Here is a 15,538-nt window from a genome sequence, read left to right as displayed (position 1 = left end):
TAGGAGTGGCAGCCTGGAGGATGGCCAGATGTGGGGGATGACGTGGAGAGCACAAAGGCGAACTCTCCTGACAACCATGGGCAGAATCTGGTGATGCCTTAGTTAGGGTTACTATTGCTACCGCCGAGCACCATGACCAAAGAGCTAGTCAGGGAGAAAAGGGGTTGTTACTTCAGCATTGCTTCTCATCACTGAAGGAAGGCAGGACAGGAACTCAAAACTGGGCAGGATCCCAGAAGCAGGAGCTGATGTAGAGACCATAGAGGGGCTCCTCTTACTGGCTTGCTTCCCTGGGTTTGCTCAGCCCACCTTCTTACAGAGTCCAAAACCATTAGCCCATCCACCATGGGCTGGGCCCTCCCCCATTGATCACTAAATGAGAAAATGCCCTACAGCTGGATCTCAAGGAGGCATCTCCTCAGCTGAGGGTCCTTTCTCTGAGGACTCTAGCTGGTGTCAAGTTGACAGACAAAACCGCCCAGTCCAGGTGAATTGGCAGTCAGTGGGAGAGGGGAAAGGTGACTGCAGGAGGCAAGACTGAGTGCAGACTCTGGCGAAGAGAGTAGGGGGAGAGAAGGCAGAGGTGGTGGGATATGTTCTGTGTTTACTGCCAAGAGTGGGGATGAGCAGAAGACGGGCTTGGAAGAGAAAGCAAGGTTCCAGAGCATGGTGGAAGGTGCATGCTGGATCAGGTGCCCAAAAGACAGGAAAGAGGAAGGAGGGTGAGCCGCCTGCTTAGTGGTGGGCCAGGAATCCAGCAGGGCCTCAGGAGCTGTCGAAGGTTAAGGAGTCCTGGTAGGACTCCCTCGGTCAAGAGCAGGCAGGATGGGTGAGGACCTGACAGGGCTGGAGGACAAGGGGCTGAGGAGAGCCCAGAGATGTGAAGCCAAGCATTCTTGTTTTGTTTTGTTTTTCGAGACAGGGTTTCTCTGTGGTTTTGGAGCCTGTCCTGGAACTAGCTCTTGTAGACCAGGCTGGTCTCGAACTCACAGAGACCCACCTGCCTCTGCCTCCCGAGTGCTGGGATTAAAGGCATGCGCCACCACCGCCTGGCCAAGCATTCTTTTCTGCTGGAAAGAGACTGCAGAAGAGTTGGGGTCAGTGAGGTAGATGAGAGGGGTCAAGCCACACCCCCCCCCAAAACACCAAAGGGTGGGAGAGAAGAGAGGCTGCAGGGATTGAGGTGGCTGACTGGATAAGAGGAAAAGCACAGGATGGGATGACCAAAACGGAGCTTCCTGGCTGGGAAGACACCTGGTCTCTAAAGGCCACCCTGTCAACACTGTTCACACTAGGTGAGCAGGACACTGTCGACATTGTTCGGTGCTTTGCAGTGACCAAACTCATCTTCCCTGGAGAAGACACAGGGGACACACACACACGGACTGACGGAGGGAGGGAAGACATTAGTTCTGCCAATACAGAATAGACCTATACAGAGACTCTTTATAGCCAGGTCCTCTACCATGGATGCTCACAGAGAACCTGCAGGCCTCCATTGTTGCATTCCAACATCCTAGGGGGGTAGAAGGAACGTTTTCTGAAATAGGGGAGGCCCCAGTTTTCCATCACCAGGAGGAGTTTTTCTGACATCTGAAAGAGCAGACCAAATGTGAGCAAAGCAGCTCTCCCGTCCCTTACCAGACGGAGAAAGGCTTCTAAGGACGGGTGATGCTAAGGGAGACATGGTGGAATCTTAATGAACCGTGTAACTAATAGCTTTGGTGGTTTGGTTTCAGAAGGAGGGGGAGGGTGTGCCGTTCCTTTAGGGTAGCTATACACCATGCCTCTGATTAGGACACTCCTTCCACAGTGCCTGTGAGATCTGCTCAGACTCTCTTCCCAAATCAGAAGATCATCATGGTAACTGGTGGGTCAGACCCAGTCCCTGCACTTCTAATTCTGAAGCTTGGGGGTGGGGGGTGTGCCGAGCGCGCACACACACAGCCCTGAGTTCATCTCCAGCAAACAAATAATAAAAACACGTTAAAGCTTTACTCCGGAGGCTTTACCCACGTCATCAGCCCAAACAAAATTAACACCTACGGAAACAGCGAGTGTCACGGCGTCCAGCTCGACTTTGCCCAGGTGTCCGCAGAAGATGGAACTGACGATGCTGATGAGAAAGATCATCAGCTGCGCCAGGAACTGCGAGGAGCAGAAAGGCGGTCACCCTCGGCCCTCCTGGGGCCACCCCGCGCCCGCAGCTCGGGGTCCGACTCACCACCGGGCCCGCGAGCGCCGCCAGCGCAGCCGCCTCCCGCCGCACGTCGGGGGACAGCGCTCCCCGCAGGCCCCAGGGGCTGCGCCACTGAGGGACAACCGGGACGACGGGTGGCTCTGAAAGCCGGATGGCCGTGCCCAAGCTGTCCTCTGCGGGCTCCATGGTGCAGGTTCTGATGCAGGCGGAACCGGCACGTGGAGCCGAGGGCGGAGTGGCCACTGCGGGGCCAGGGCAGCCGCGCGGGACCCGCCCCACGTGCCACCCCGCCCTGGGCGGGCGACGCATCCAAATCCAACTGTCACCGAATGAAGCGTGCAGGGCAAGCTTCGATCTGGGTGGCTGGAAAATGTAATCTTATTTACCCAACAAGAATGAATCTCGCAGGGTGGTGGTAGCACACGCCTTTAATCCCAACACTCAGGGAGCCGGAGGCAGGTGGATCTCTGTGATTTCGAGCCCAGCCTTGTCTATAAGAGTTGGTTCCAGATCAGCCAGGGCTGTTTACCAACACCCCCCCCCAAAAAAAAACCTCTGAGGGATGCTTTAAGGTGGTCCAACCAAATCTAACAACCGATGTAAGTACCTCAGTGAGGAATGCTTGCCTATAGCGGACCCTGGGTTCCAGCCCCAATCACCAAAAAAAAAAAAAAAAAAAAAAAAAAAAGAATAAATTAAACCAGTTTACTCACCATAGATAGCTGCATTTCCTAATTTTGTTTATTTTTTGCTGTTTGAAAATTTGCGGAGTTATCAGTGTGTACTTAACCCTTTAGAGGCTAACAGAGTTGGGCTATTGTCTTCACTGCTCTGTAGCTCCACAGACCGCCCCTGACTACACCCTTGCAGGAAATCTGAGTTTCCTCTGATGATGTTTGCTCACAAAATAATAATCTACAACCCAGAGAGACATAAAATGTATTTAACAGAAGTTACACGGTAAGAACATAGAAGGAGTTCGAACATAGGCTTCTATCTTAGACATCAATAGGCAGAAGAAATAGAAAGTCCGCACTTGACAGTGGTGGATGGAGTAATATTTCACCACCATCTTCCCCATATTGTCTCAGGCCACAATATGGTGTTCACCTTAGTCTTTACTAGAAAAACATCTTGAATTCTCAGCTCATAAAACCCATGAGCACAACTGAATTCTGTTGGCTCAAATGACTGGCCGCTGCCAGGTCTATGCATTGTCTGTGAATTCAAAGCCACATGTGGTCCCAGGCTTTCCCTTTCCAAGAGCTCAGCTTTACATTGGTGAAAGTGACACCCGTTTAACAGAGAGTATTTTGAACTGGGATCTTTCCCTGGGTTCACAGTGTGTGACACCATCCTTTAGAGATATGGGACAGTGACAGTGCACTGCAGCCCCCCCCCCCCAGCTGCAGCCCCAGGGGTGAAAAAAATCAACATTCTAGCTGGTACAGTATTTCCAACACTGGTGTTTGGTAGGTGAAGTGTATTACATACATTGACCACTCACAGTGCATGCCCCCCTTTCTCTCTCCATATATATATGTGTATATGTGTGAGGGAGACTCTCCATCTCTCTGTCTGTTGTGTGTGTGTGGTGTGTCTGTGACTCTGTTTCTGTGTATGAGAGAGACTCTCCATCTCTCTGTCTGTCTCTGTCGTCTGTGACTTTCCATCTCTCTGTCTCTGTGTATGTGTCTTGTGTGTCTGTGATTCTCCATCTGTATGGTATGTATCTGTGACTCTCAGTCTCTGTGTGTGTGAGAGACTCTCCATCTCTCTCTCTCTCTCTGTGTGTGTGTGTGTGTGCTGTGTGTCTGTGACTCTCCGTCTCTCTGTCTCTGTGTGTGTTGTGTGTCTGTGTCTCTCTGTCTCTGTGTGTGTGTGTGAAAGAGAGAGACTCTCCAGCTCTCTCTTTGTTGTCTGTGACTCTCCATCTCTCTGTCTCTGTGTGTGTTGTGTGTCTGTGTCTCTCTGTCTCTCTGTCTCTGTGTGTGTGTGTGTGTGACTCTCCGTCTCTCTGTCTCTGTGTGTGTTGTGTGTCTGTGTCTCTCTGTCTCTGTGCGTGTGTGTGAAAGAGAGAGACTCTCCAGCTCTCTCTTTGTTGTCTGTGACTCTCCATCTCTCTGTCTCTGTGTGTATGCGCCGTGTGTCTGTGATTCTCCATCTGTGTTGTATGTATCTGTGACTCTCAGTCTCTCTGTCTCTCTCTCTCTCTCTCTCTCTCTCTCTCTGTGGGTCTGTGTGTATTAGAGAAAAAGAGAGGGGGGGAGAGAGAGAGAGAGAGAGAGAGAGAGAGAGAGAGAGAGAGAGAGCGCGCGCTTACTTGTTAGAGGGTCCTGAACACACTAAGCATGTGTTTGTCTACCACAGCAATTCCCCCAGTCCGAATGTAATATTTTCAGTATGTAATCTCATTAAACCAGGGAGCAACTGTGTGGCTTGATCTCTGGTTCTTCCACATCACTCAACTCTGACATATACTCTCACTAAAATCCCCCCCACCAAGACTGCAATGACTCCGAGGAGCAGGAGCCCTCGCCTTAGGACCAACTGTATCCTAGACAGTTCATTGCTGGCCTTCGGGTGGACAGGCAAAACTTGTTGCTGGTTTGTCTGCTGGTCCAGCTGAGTCTCGTCTTTCTTTTCAAGATCTGTCATCATAATTTCTCCATGGCTTTCTGGACCTACTGTGGGGGGGAAAGGACCTTAGTGAGCAGTGTGGAAGGACTTTTATTTTCATATGTACAAATGGTCGTTATCATTCGTGATTATTTCTAGAAGAGGGTTGATTCAAGAAACAGTTGTTGTGATAAATAAATAAACAAACAAACAAACAATTGTTAACTGCTAGGTAAGAGATCTTAGGGCTGTGCACCTGCTGCTTTAAATGACTATTAATGTCCCTTCAAGTTGTCCTTTGTTTCAGATAAGGCCCTGCAGAGAAAACCCTAACAAAGCCATTAAAATTGCCAAGCCATTCTGACATACTCTTCTGCCTGACTTGCACTTTGTCTGCTACAGCCTCATTATCCTGACACTCTCTGTCCAGAAGTTCCTGTCCACCATTTTGTCCATGCAAGGCATGATTTGTGCATGCTCAGAGGTGTCCCTGCCTTGACCTGTGCTAAGTCTCCCACAGGAATAGGCATAAGTGGCTCCAATTTAATCTTTTTACCGCTTTTGTTCCAGGAGATACTCACAGAGGACAAATAGGGTACATTCAAGTTTCTTTTTGAGTTAGAAATATAACTTACAAGACCACATTTGCACCCCATTCTGTAGGACGGGATCCATGAGTGTACACCGTCAGCAGCTTGCAAGCATGCACTGCTAATGTTTTGTTTGTTCGGGAGTTAACTTTCAATCTTAATGTTGTCCAAATTGGTTCTGGAGAAATGCAAGCTTCGGTGACCTTGGCCAGCCCTCCCCTGCTACGGAATCTCAGAGACAGGCCAAACACCTGGCCAGGGGGCCAAGACTAAACTCTAAAGTTATTTATTGCCTCTTGTGGTTTGAATATTTCCTCACTATGCTCCCTTCTCTTCCCTCTGGAACAGTAGTGTATAACCTGTGCCGTTGTATGTTGGAAGTATGTCATCGGCTTTTCTGTTTTGATCTTGAGATTGCAGTTAAGACAGTGAATCTCAGAAGAGACGTTGGACCTTAGACTTCGAAACAGGGTTGAGACTGTGATAGGCTATGGGTACTTTTGAAGTTGGACTGAATCATTTCGGCTTTATGATATGGCCACAAGCCTATGGGGGCCAGAAAGTGGAACATGGTGGTTTGAATGAAAAGTGGCTCCCAGAGGCTCATAGGGAGTGACACCATTAGGAGGTGAGCACCTTGTTGGAGGAAGCATGTCACTGAGGTTCCAGAAGCTCAGCTTAGGCCCAGTGGCTCACTCTTCCTTCCTGCTGCCTGGAGATCCCAATGCAGAGCTCTCAGCTCCCTCCAGTACCATGTCTAGCTGTACTCTACCATGTTTCCTGCCATGACGATAATGGACTGAATCCCTGACCTGCAAGCCAACCCCCAATTAAATGTTTCCTGTATAAGAGTTGCCATGGTCACGGTGTCTATTCACAGCAATAGAAACCCTAAGACACTGCTGTTCCCTGTTCTCTGTAAACAGACTAGTAAGAGAAGACGTAGGTAGGCGGGTCTCCCCCAGGCTTCCCAGGTCTCCCAGCGTGTTGAATAGAGCCAACTAAGATTCAATTACCTGTTTCTGTTTATTGTGATAAAAAACTAAATTCCAGGGCTGGAGAGATGGCTCAGTGGTTAAGAGCATTGCCCGCTCTTCCAAAGGTCTTGAGTTCAATTCCCAGCAACCACATGGTGGCTCGCAGCCATCTGTAATGAGGTCTGGTGCCCTCTTCTGGCCATCAGGCATACACACAGACAGAATATTGTATACCTAATAAATAAATATTTAAAAAAAAAAAACTAAATTCCATCCCCAGTACTGCTGAAGGAGGGATTTCCAGGACACTCTTCACTCTTATCTCTGGGTTATGCTTACTGGCTTTGTACTTCATCAAGAAATGACTCTGGAATCATCCAAGTAGAGGTGAAGATTACTCGAAGAGACACTTGTGCCCCTTCCTTCAGCCACCAGACTAGTACAACAATGATTCCCAAGATATGGCATTTCCCCAGAAATCTCCTGCTAAGAGGAGGAGAAGGCCAAGGCCTGGTGCCAGTCAGAGAGGAGCTTGCCTCCCACAGAGATTTCCCAGTTCTGACAGGAAGACTGTCAGTGACGGCTCTCACCAGGACTGCACACCGATGCATTCCTTATGCCTTCTGCTTGAACCTAGACCTCATGTCCGGACCCTGAAGGTGAAGGGGAGAGGTGTCACTGGACCTTTTCAGTTGTTCCTCTTTCCAGTGTGGCTACAATGAATAATAATCCCGTCTCTCTGCTTCCCAGCATTACTTCTCTGTTCAGTTGGCCCCTCAAGGACAGGGGTGGAGCCAGGGGCTGGGCTGCGGGGCCCAGGCTCTGACCCCTAACTATGCTGGCAACAGTGCCACGCTTTAGTTCATTATCTCTGAGGGCCTCTCTTCACTCCACAAATCCAGCCAGCGTGGGGAGCCAGAGAGCTTCCTAGGCTTTTGAAGGGGCCTTGATACCTACCTAATAGGCATTTCATACTGAAGATAAGACAGATGGAGGACAGATAAACATAAGACTCAAGACATTCACAGAACTGAAGATGGGACTTGTCACCCCCAAGGACCCACTGAGTACCAAGCAAGATAATGACTCACACGAAGACTCATGTCTCATGGCCTTGTGGAACGAGACAACTAACAGGAAAACACAATAGAAATTTCCCAAGAGAAAAATAAAGGCAGATTACCTAGAAGCCTAAGAAGATGGGCATCAGCTTTCTTAAAAAGCGTAAGGGTACATAAGTGATTGAGTACACCTTAGCTGAAATGCCTGGAAACAGAAGTATTTCATATTCCAAGGGTTTGGATGTCAGAATGTTTCAGATTAGGGGTTTCTCACTTGTGCTAAGGCTGTTACAATGGCTCAGAGTCCTAACAACATCATAATACAGGCTTACCAGGCATGGCTGTGCACACCTGTAATGCCAGTTTAGGAAATAGAGGCAGGAGGGTCAGAACTTCAAGGTCATCCTCACCTAAATGCCAATTCGAGGCTAGCCTGAGCTACATAGATCCTGTGTCAAAGAAACAAAACTTTTAAAATTAAACAATATCAGGTCACATCTACAAAATACTTTGGCTGTATCTGCCAGTTCCTAAAGCAAGCCTCACAGTAACAAGACAGGCTAAGTGTCATTATTTCCCACATTTCACAAACTAGCCCTTCCTCTCAAGATAATTGTTAAATCAGGATAAAATGAATTAAAAAGATCATCTTGAAGGTATCAGAGAACAAATGATGCCAAGAAAAGTTCGCAGAGCAAGCTGAGACCCTGGGGGGTGAGCCAGTCCGGGGCGGGGGGGGGAGTGGTGGTAACAGGGCTGGCTTTGCCCTGACGGTTTTGTGTGTAGGACATGTGGCTCAGGACTGAGCAGCACCTGGTGAGGGTGGGCCTGCTAAACCTTCCTGTGTCTGGGATCAAAGCCCTCATGGGTTACATGCAGGATTTAAAGATGTCCCCACCTCCCGCAAGTCTCAGGGTGTGTGGACCAAAAATTTCCAATACATTTTTTAAAAGGAAAGAAATACTTGTCAAAGGCTCAACGAAGTACCAAGTATTAGCAGAGGGCCAAAGAAGCTTAACCTGTCCACAACAGTGTGTTAATGTGTAGAATCAAAGGGAACAAAGGTCAGTTTATCTGAAGTGGGTGGAACTTGACATCTGCTTCTGAAACTTCAGTGCCCTGCTTCCTGGAGAATGCAGCAGCTACCTCAGATGTGACCCACGAATCCCTCCAGTCCTGTCGGGCCAGGTCTACCCCAGAGCTGAGAGTTGTAGCATACCTGCGTGAGCCGGCTCCTGAGAGACAGCAGAACTCCCATTCATGGCCACGTTTACCTTCAAATTGGCATGTACTTGAGCCTAGAAAAGTACGAGAAACTCCAAGTTAAGTTGAGGTATCAGCAGGTAACAGTGCTAAACATGGCCACCTGGTTTAGAAGCCATGTCCCCGAACTGACATGTGAGCTAAAGCTTCTCTTCCAGAACTGACCCGGGTTCCAAGAGTGGAAGGGGAGGAGGCTAATCTGAGGGGAGATCAACCAAGGTCGCTAAGGATTCACCCCTCTTCTTCTTCTTACTTCCGTTGCCGCTTCTGCATCCCATTTCCAGACCTCGCATTGACAGTATCTTCATACACAAACACACACACACAAACACACACACATGAACTTGGAGAAAGTCTCTCCAGTTCCAATTTTTCTCTTAAAATTGGCTTTTCCCGGCAAGAGACCCGAAATGGAATCCTGTTTTCCTATTCACTGAGCAAATAAAGGGGAATGAATGGGGCCAGGGTCATGAAGCCCTTCACCTCAAAACCCTATTAAAGCAAAACAAGCCCAATAATAACAAGAAAAGCATAAAAAAAGAACCTCCCTAAATGAAGGAATGCACGCCACATCCGGTCTGGCTTGGCATCTGCAGGAAGACGGGGCAGCAACGAGGACGCTTACCTGTTGACAGGCGAGTTTCCAATTGAGCCGAGCAATAAAAGCCAGGAAACATACAACCTGACAGACAGTGCAGATGATGATCCCTGACCACAAACCTGTGCAGGGAGATTTGACAGGTTAGCTCAAGGAGACAATGCCATACTAAGCCAGCTTCCATGGGCAAGAGAGAGCCCACAGTGGGCTAGAGACCTGCAGAGACCCAGCACTCCTTAAGACCACCTGCCATGATTCACAATGTCAGAGCAACAGCTCCAGGAGGCTATCTGGGTCCTTTTTGCTTATGGTGATAGGATATTAAGAAACGGGCCAGCTGTAAGGAAATACTTTTTCAGAAAAATCACTGCTTTATGCTCCTCAAAAGCAGAGACTAACTTCTTAGTTTGCATATATATATATATGTGTGTGTGTGGTCTACACGTGTGTGTGCGTGTGTGTGTGTGTGCGCGCACGCTTGTGTGTGTGTGTGGACACGTGGGTAGGGTACACATGCATGTGTTTGCATAATTGTGGAGGCTTGAGGTTGGTGTCAGGCATCTTCCTTGATTGCTCTCCACTTATAGAACGAGGCAGCGGCTCTCCCCACCATATAGAATGAGGCAGGGGCTCTCCCCACCGTATAGAACGAGGCAGGGGCTCTCCCCACTGTATAGAATGAGGCAGGGGCTCTACCCACCGTATAGAACGAGGCAGGGGCTCTCCCCACCATATAGAACGAGGCAGGGGCTCTCCCCACCGTATAGAACGAGGCAGGGGCTCTCCCCACCGTATAGAACGAGGCAGGGGCTCTCCCCACCTTATAGAATGAGGCAAGGGCTCTCCCCACCGTATAGAATGAGGCAGGGGCTCTCTCCACCTTAAATAGTGAGCAGAGTCTCTCACTGAATCCAGAGCTCACTGTTCTGGCAATCCCACTACACAGTTTGTTCTGGGGGCTTCCCTGACTTTGCCTCCCTATACTGGTATTACTTAGTTTTATACTCAGCCAGCTTTTTACCTGAGCTCTGGGGATTCAAACTCTAGTCTTCATGGTTGTGTGGCAGGCACCTTACCTGCTGGGCCATCTTGTCAACTAAAACTAACATTTTTACGGCCAATAAGTGAGTTTAAATATTTCACTTTTAGTTTGGATATTTCTTGTAGAGGCCTTTGATTTGGAAATTAATTATTGTGTGTGGCTGTCAGCTTTAAAAAGGTAGCAAAACAGAACACCAAACTTCTCATTAAAAACATCCCTGGAAGGAGAAATGATATAATAATAATCTCAAAAAACTTTAGAATATAGTTTAAAAATCCCTAAAGTTTATGTATATTCTTGATACCTAAAAAAGGAAACAAACTACTGGGGATGGAAGCCAGGGCCTCGTATGTGCCTGGCACTCACTCTGTACTGAACTCATTGGAGGGGATCATCTTAGAAATCAACCTCTGCATTCTAAAACTCCGCTTGTAAGACCCTGCTCCTGCCTTACGTGGATATGGAGACTACGCGTGGAGTAGTAGAGGGGGTTAAACTAGGACCCACCCATCTTTTTCCATTGTTTGTTTGTGTGAGGCAGGGTCTCACTACCTAGCCCTGGCTGGCCTGGTATTCACTCTGTAGGTCAGACTAGCCTCAAACTTACAAAGACCCGCTGGCCTCCACCTCCCCAGTGCTGAGACTAAAGATGTGTGCCACCACACCTGGCAGAAATCTGTCTTAAAAATCCCCCAGAGATTTCTGCTCAACCGTCAAACCTAACTTTGTTTAGACGCAAGCTTTGCTTCCACAGCGGGTTACACTGTAGGAAGGATTGGGGAGCACACAGAGTGGATCCCCAGGTGCTGGTGAGTCTAATAAACTTGCATAGGGGAGGGGTATGAGGGACCACAGGTGATGAGCCGTTTGTCCACAGTGAACAAGCAGCAGAACCAGAGCCTGTCAGGAAGAGCTGAGCACACAACCAGACGCATACCACAGCACATGCGACTCCAACTCTGGAACCCATTGCTGCAGCAACCTGCCTGGAAAAGGAGCTTCTCCGCCTCATGGCACAGCCCAGGAAGCCCGCCTGCTAGAAGCTGCCCCTGCAGAGAGCCAGATTACCACCACCAGAAAGCTAAATGGTGACTGTGACCAGCAACTGACAGTCTCCCTCATCTAGACCATAGTCAAATATGAAACCTTAAGCGACCACACAAGGCCACGTCTTTTCGTCTGCTTTCAGTCAGGACACACCTGAGCCTCCCTCCTCCTCCATGATGCTCTCCCAACTCCTCTGCTTGGCCTTTCAGCTCTCTGCCAAGACAAAGATGGGAGGGACCAAGTCCCTCGCATAACAGGATCCGAATGCATAGATTTTGCTCTCTGATCAGATCCACGGAAGGGCTGAGGATAAACCCCAGTCATAGCTCACAGGCTTATCTCTACCTTACTCCCGTTAGGTTGACAGCTCGGCTCCTTGGTGCCAACTGCCCCACCTCTCATTTATCAAGAGTGATCCATTAGTCTGCTCCTCACAAGAGTGAAGTCAGTGACCACCAGTCAGTCCCAGGATGGAGCAAGAAAGGCTTCCTCCTTCCAACACTCAGTTCCCACACAGAAACTACAAAGCTCATTCCAAAGATTTTTGACAGAAATACCCAGCTAGCTCTAGCTGTAATCTGGGTTACAAACTTATTTCCACAAATGTCATAATGCCTATTAACAGATACAGGGTGATTATCAGAACCCTCTGGGCAGAGCCAGGAATGCGTGTTTGAAAACCGCGGGGGGAAAACTGATAGCTGATGGCTGTTCTGATTAGTCGTTCTGCCTGTGAGAGCTTGCAGCCTTCAAGGAGCTTCCGGGAACCTCTTGTACACACCACACACCCTAATGGTGGCGACTTCAGGGTGAGGCCGACATGTACGGCACTTCCATCTAAGAAGCCAGTAGAAGGACCGAGTACATGCTCTTCCACAGCCCTGACCACCCCCAGGACCCCACCATTTCTCTCCAAGAGTCCCAGTTACCTCCACTTTGCACACAGCAGATACACGTCTAAGAAGAGTTAAAAGGGCCAAATGCAGACATTTGATATGAGCCTTGGGATATCCATGTATCTACATTTAAAGTTGGTTCCTCTCTAATGTTTAACTCAGCCAGACATGGGGACACACACCTGTAATCCCAGCACTTGGGAGGCTTAACAGGAGGATCTCACGTTCAAGGCCTGCTTGGACTACAAAGGAAGCCGCTTCCTAAAATAAAAACAAGAGAAAAACAGCAACAACAAAGCAAAGTTGAACATAGTTGGGTGTGCTGATGCATGTCCTGAATCCCTGCACTCCGGAGGCAGAGGCAGGTGAATCTCTGTGAGATCAGAGCCAGCCTGGTCTACAGAGTGAGTTCCAGCCTAGCCAAAATTACATAATAAAACTGTCTTTTTTTAAAAAAAGTAAATTCCAGATGCATCAGTCACTGTATAAAACGATGACGTCACAGGGAGACGGATAACCTAATGGCCCTGGCATAAACAGGCCACATTGTCTGCATACAGCAAAACAGCACTTTGTGTTCTTGTATTCCATAAATGCTCATAATTGTGTTTATCAATTAAAATAATATTAATAAAAATATGAAAGAAACTATGAAGTGTCTCCTTAGTATTTTGTACTGATTGCATGTTACAATAATAATATTTTGGAAGCGTTGTGTTAAATAAAAATACTATTCCAAAACCTAGACTCCTTTGGTGTTTCCATTGGCTCCATCATCGGCAGATCCAGGCCATGAACAGCACCGGAAACTCAAGCAGACATTATCTGTGCCTTCATAGCCACGGAACTCTGGCACTCTCCTTCTTTGAACAACTCCAATATTTTTAATTAAAATATTATTGAACTTGAGAAAAAGGAGTGACATTGTTAACTACATGGGACTGGAAATCCTCGGCAGCTATCGGATGACTCCCGGGCTCCTCTGAGCCCACCACATACTGATGGACTCAAACAAACCATGCGTAAGTCCGTCATTACTTTACCCCAAAGACAACAGTTGGGTTTTCATCTGACCATTTATTCATTGCCAATGTATTCTCAATTATTATCTTAGAAACCAAAGCTGGATGGTAATCTATTTCCCTACTGGAAGAAGATGAACTCTGGTCATTTCAGAGATGTGGGTTCAGCTCCAAGGTCATCCAGAGGAGTCTGCCCCGCCATCCCTCGCTCTACATTCCTCCCACATGTCCCTCTGCAGGGACACGTGAGATACACGGATGACGACAGCAGGTGGGGAGCAGAGGCTGCAGAAGGGGGCAAAGGTGACGAGGAGCCCACCAACAGCCCTGCCCTCTGAGTACACGGGGTGCTGGTCCAGGAAGTTCTGTGTCCAGCCCCAATCATCTTAACCTAGGGCTTCTCCCACATCTCCCAAAACCCCTCAATATACCAGGATAAGGCCTTGGTACTGTGTTATCATGCCAGGAGCTTCACAGTGCTATGAACCCTCATTAAAGGAACAAGGCAAGATCTACATTACAACTTCAGAGGCCCTGGTCATCAAGTCCTAAGGACTGGCTGATTCAGAAGGAGAAGAATAGAAAGGACACTTTTACTGTGCTCCAGTGTTGACACATGGGCAAGTGACACATGACAAGAGGGGAGTGACCAGGCAGCCCTGGGCTCGCGACCACTTTTCACCCCCTGCCTGTGCACTCTCGCTCTGACGAGATACAGGAGTGTGGCGGGGAGGGAGTCAGGGTAAGCAGTGAAGTTTCCGTGCACCTGGCCATCACCCCTTGGGTCTGTGGACAGCTGGCCTGTCTTCCCACAGGCAGGCTTACCTATCACGCCCAGCTTGGCTGCGAACATCAGTGCAATCCCAATGGGGAGGCCAATCACGTAATACCCGATGGCATTAACGATGGCTCCGACCTTCTGGTTTCCAGTGCCCCTCAGCACTCCACCACAGGTACACTGTGGGCAGGGGACATCCATCAGTGTGAACACAGCTGGTACTGCTAAAGACCCCACATCGCAAGCGTAGAGAGCCTCTCTGTGGTCCTCAGACTTGAGCATGACTTTGATAATGCTTGTAGAAGCAGCCATGATAACAATCAACAGTAGCCCCTAGACCACTCTGGCCCTCATTTCCACTTGAAATTTAGCGTAATCAGAAGAAATCACTGACAGAGACCGTGGAAGTGGGCAGGGAAGTCAGGCTCGATACTCACAGCAAGACTTTCAAAGAGGTGGGACACAGCATAAATGGGGACCACTTGCGCCACCAAGGCCACGATGTCTCTGTCGGGAAAACAGAGCACGTGGTAATCAGTGAGAAAGGAAGGGCCAGAGAGAGGGATCAGTGGTTAAGAGCACTTGTTCTTGCAGAGGATCCAGGTTCAATGCCCACCATCCACACGACAGGTTACAACTGCCTCTGATTCCAATTCTAATAGGTTCAAGAGTTTCTTCTGGTTTCCACGGGCACCAGACATATATGCAGCACACAGACACACGTGCAGGCAAACATCCAAAGGCATAAAAAAGAAAAAAAGCATCGAAGGGCATGGACCCCAGAGGAGAAGGCCAGATGCTCTGCTGCGGAGCCTCACTCCATGCGAACAGCACGCGTGTACTTGCATGGAGTGAGGCTCCGCAGCAGAGCATCTGCCTAGCATGCGTGAAGCCTGTGTTTGGCCCTGGCACCATCAAACAATAACAATAAATGATCTTCCCAGTCAAGCAAGTTTGGTGAGACTCCCAAAGGTATTCTGGGGTTCTCATTTCTAGAAAGGGGATCTACCCTTAATGCTACGAATTTGGATTTTAATGTCTGCATGTTAAGGGGAAAAAAAGGAAATGCTACCAGGAGAAGCACCCTCAGAAGCACTGATTGGGACCAAAAAAAAAAAAGAACCATGTCTAGATTGAATATTTGCTGAATGAATGAGTAAAGAATCCAGCATAGGATTGGGTGGTTGCTTTCTTCCCTTAGCCAGCACAGGAATACAGCTGTTTGTTAAAGCATCGAATGAGAAGTTTATGCAAACAAGTCCGATGACCACTGTCTCCCAGGCCACACCGTGACTGCCCTGTCCCCATATTCTTACCACTCCTGTGTTTGTCTGATGCTTATGAAAATAGAAGCAAATACAAATGGCTATGAGAAACTCCCCTGGCACACACACGTGCCCTCCTCATGATGCCTGCTCCACTTTTGCTCCCTGACCATCTCTCTT

General features: G+C 48.6%; 2 protein-coding genes across 4 annotated transcripts in view; both read right to left on the bottom strand.

Moving 5' to 3' along the window:
* The window catches only part of LOC142860696 (multidrug and toxin extrusion protein 2), a 35,123-nt gene extending 32,737 nt beyond the window's left edge, over nt 1-2,386 (bottom strand). Inside the window, exons 1-2 of the mRNA XM_075992300.1 lie at nt 2,225-2,386; nt 2,047-2,148 (exon numbers count right to left, since the gene is read on the bottom strand). Coding sequence (XP_075848415.1) covers nt 2,047-2,148; nt 2,225-2,386 — 264 coding nt within the window. The remainder of the gene's footprint in view (nt 1-2,046; nt 2,149-2,224) is intronic.
* Nucleotides 2,387-3,977: 1,591 nt separating this feature from the next.
* Nucleotides 3,978-15,538, bottom strand: part of LOC142860689 (multidrug and toxin extrusion protein 1) — a 35,182-nt gene continuing 23,621 nt past the window's right edge. For 2 of the 3 annotated variants that reach the window (XM_075992286.1, XM_075992288.1), the window contains exons 13-17: nt 14,531-14,600; nt 14,141-14,273; nt 9,336-9,430; nt 8,667-8,745; nt 3,978-4,887 (exon numbers count right to left, since the gene is read on the bottom strand). In XM_075992286.1, coding sequence (XP_075848401.1) covers nt 4,661-4,887; nt 8,667-8,745; nt 9,336-9,430; nt 14,141-14,273; nt 14,531-14,600 — 604 coding nt within the window. In that variant the 3' untranslated portion in view covers nt 3,978-4,660. The remainder of the gene's footprint in view (nt 4,888-8,666; nt 8,746-9,335; nt 9,431-14,140; nt 14,274-14,530; nt 14,601-15,538) is intronic. The other variant, XM_075992287.1, reaches the window with a different exon arrangement.

Source organism: Microtus pennsylvanicus, chromosome 11, assembly GCF_037038515.1.
Source record: "Microtus pennsylvanicus isolate mMicPen1 chromosome 11, mMicPen1.hap1, whole genome shotgun sequence".
Lineage (NCBI taxonomy): Eukaryota > Metazoa > Chordata > Mammalia > Rodentia > Cricetidae > Microtus > Microtus pennsylvanicus.
This window is presented reverse-complemented; position numbering and strand designations above follow the sequence as displayed.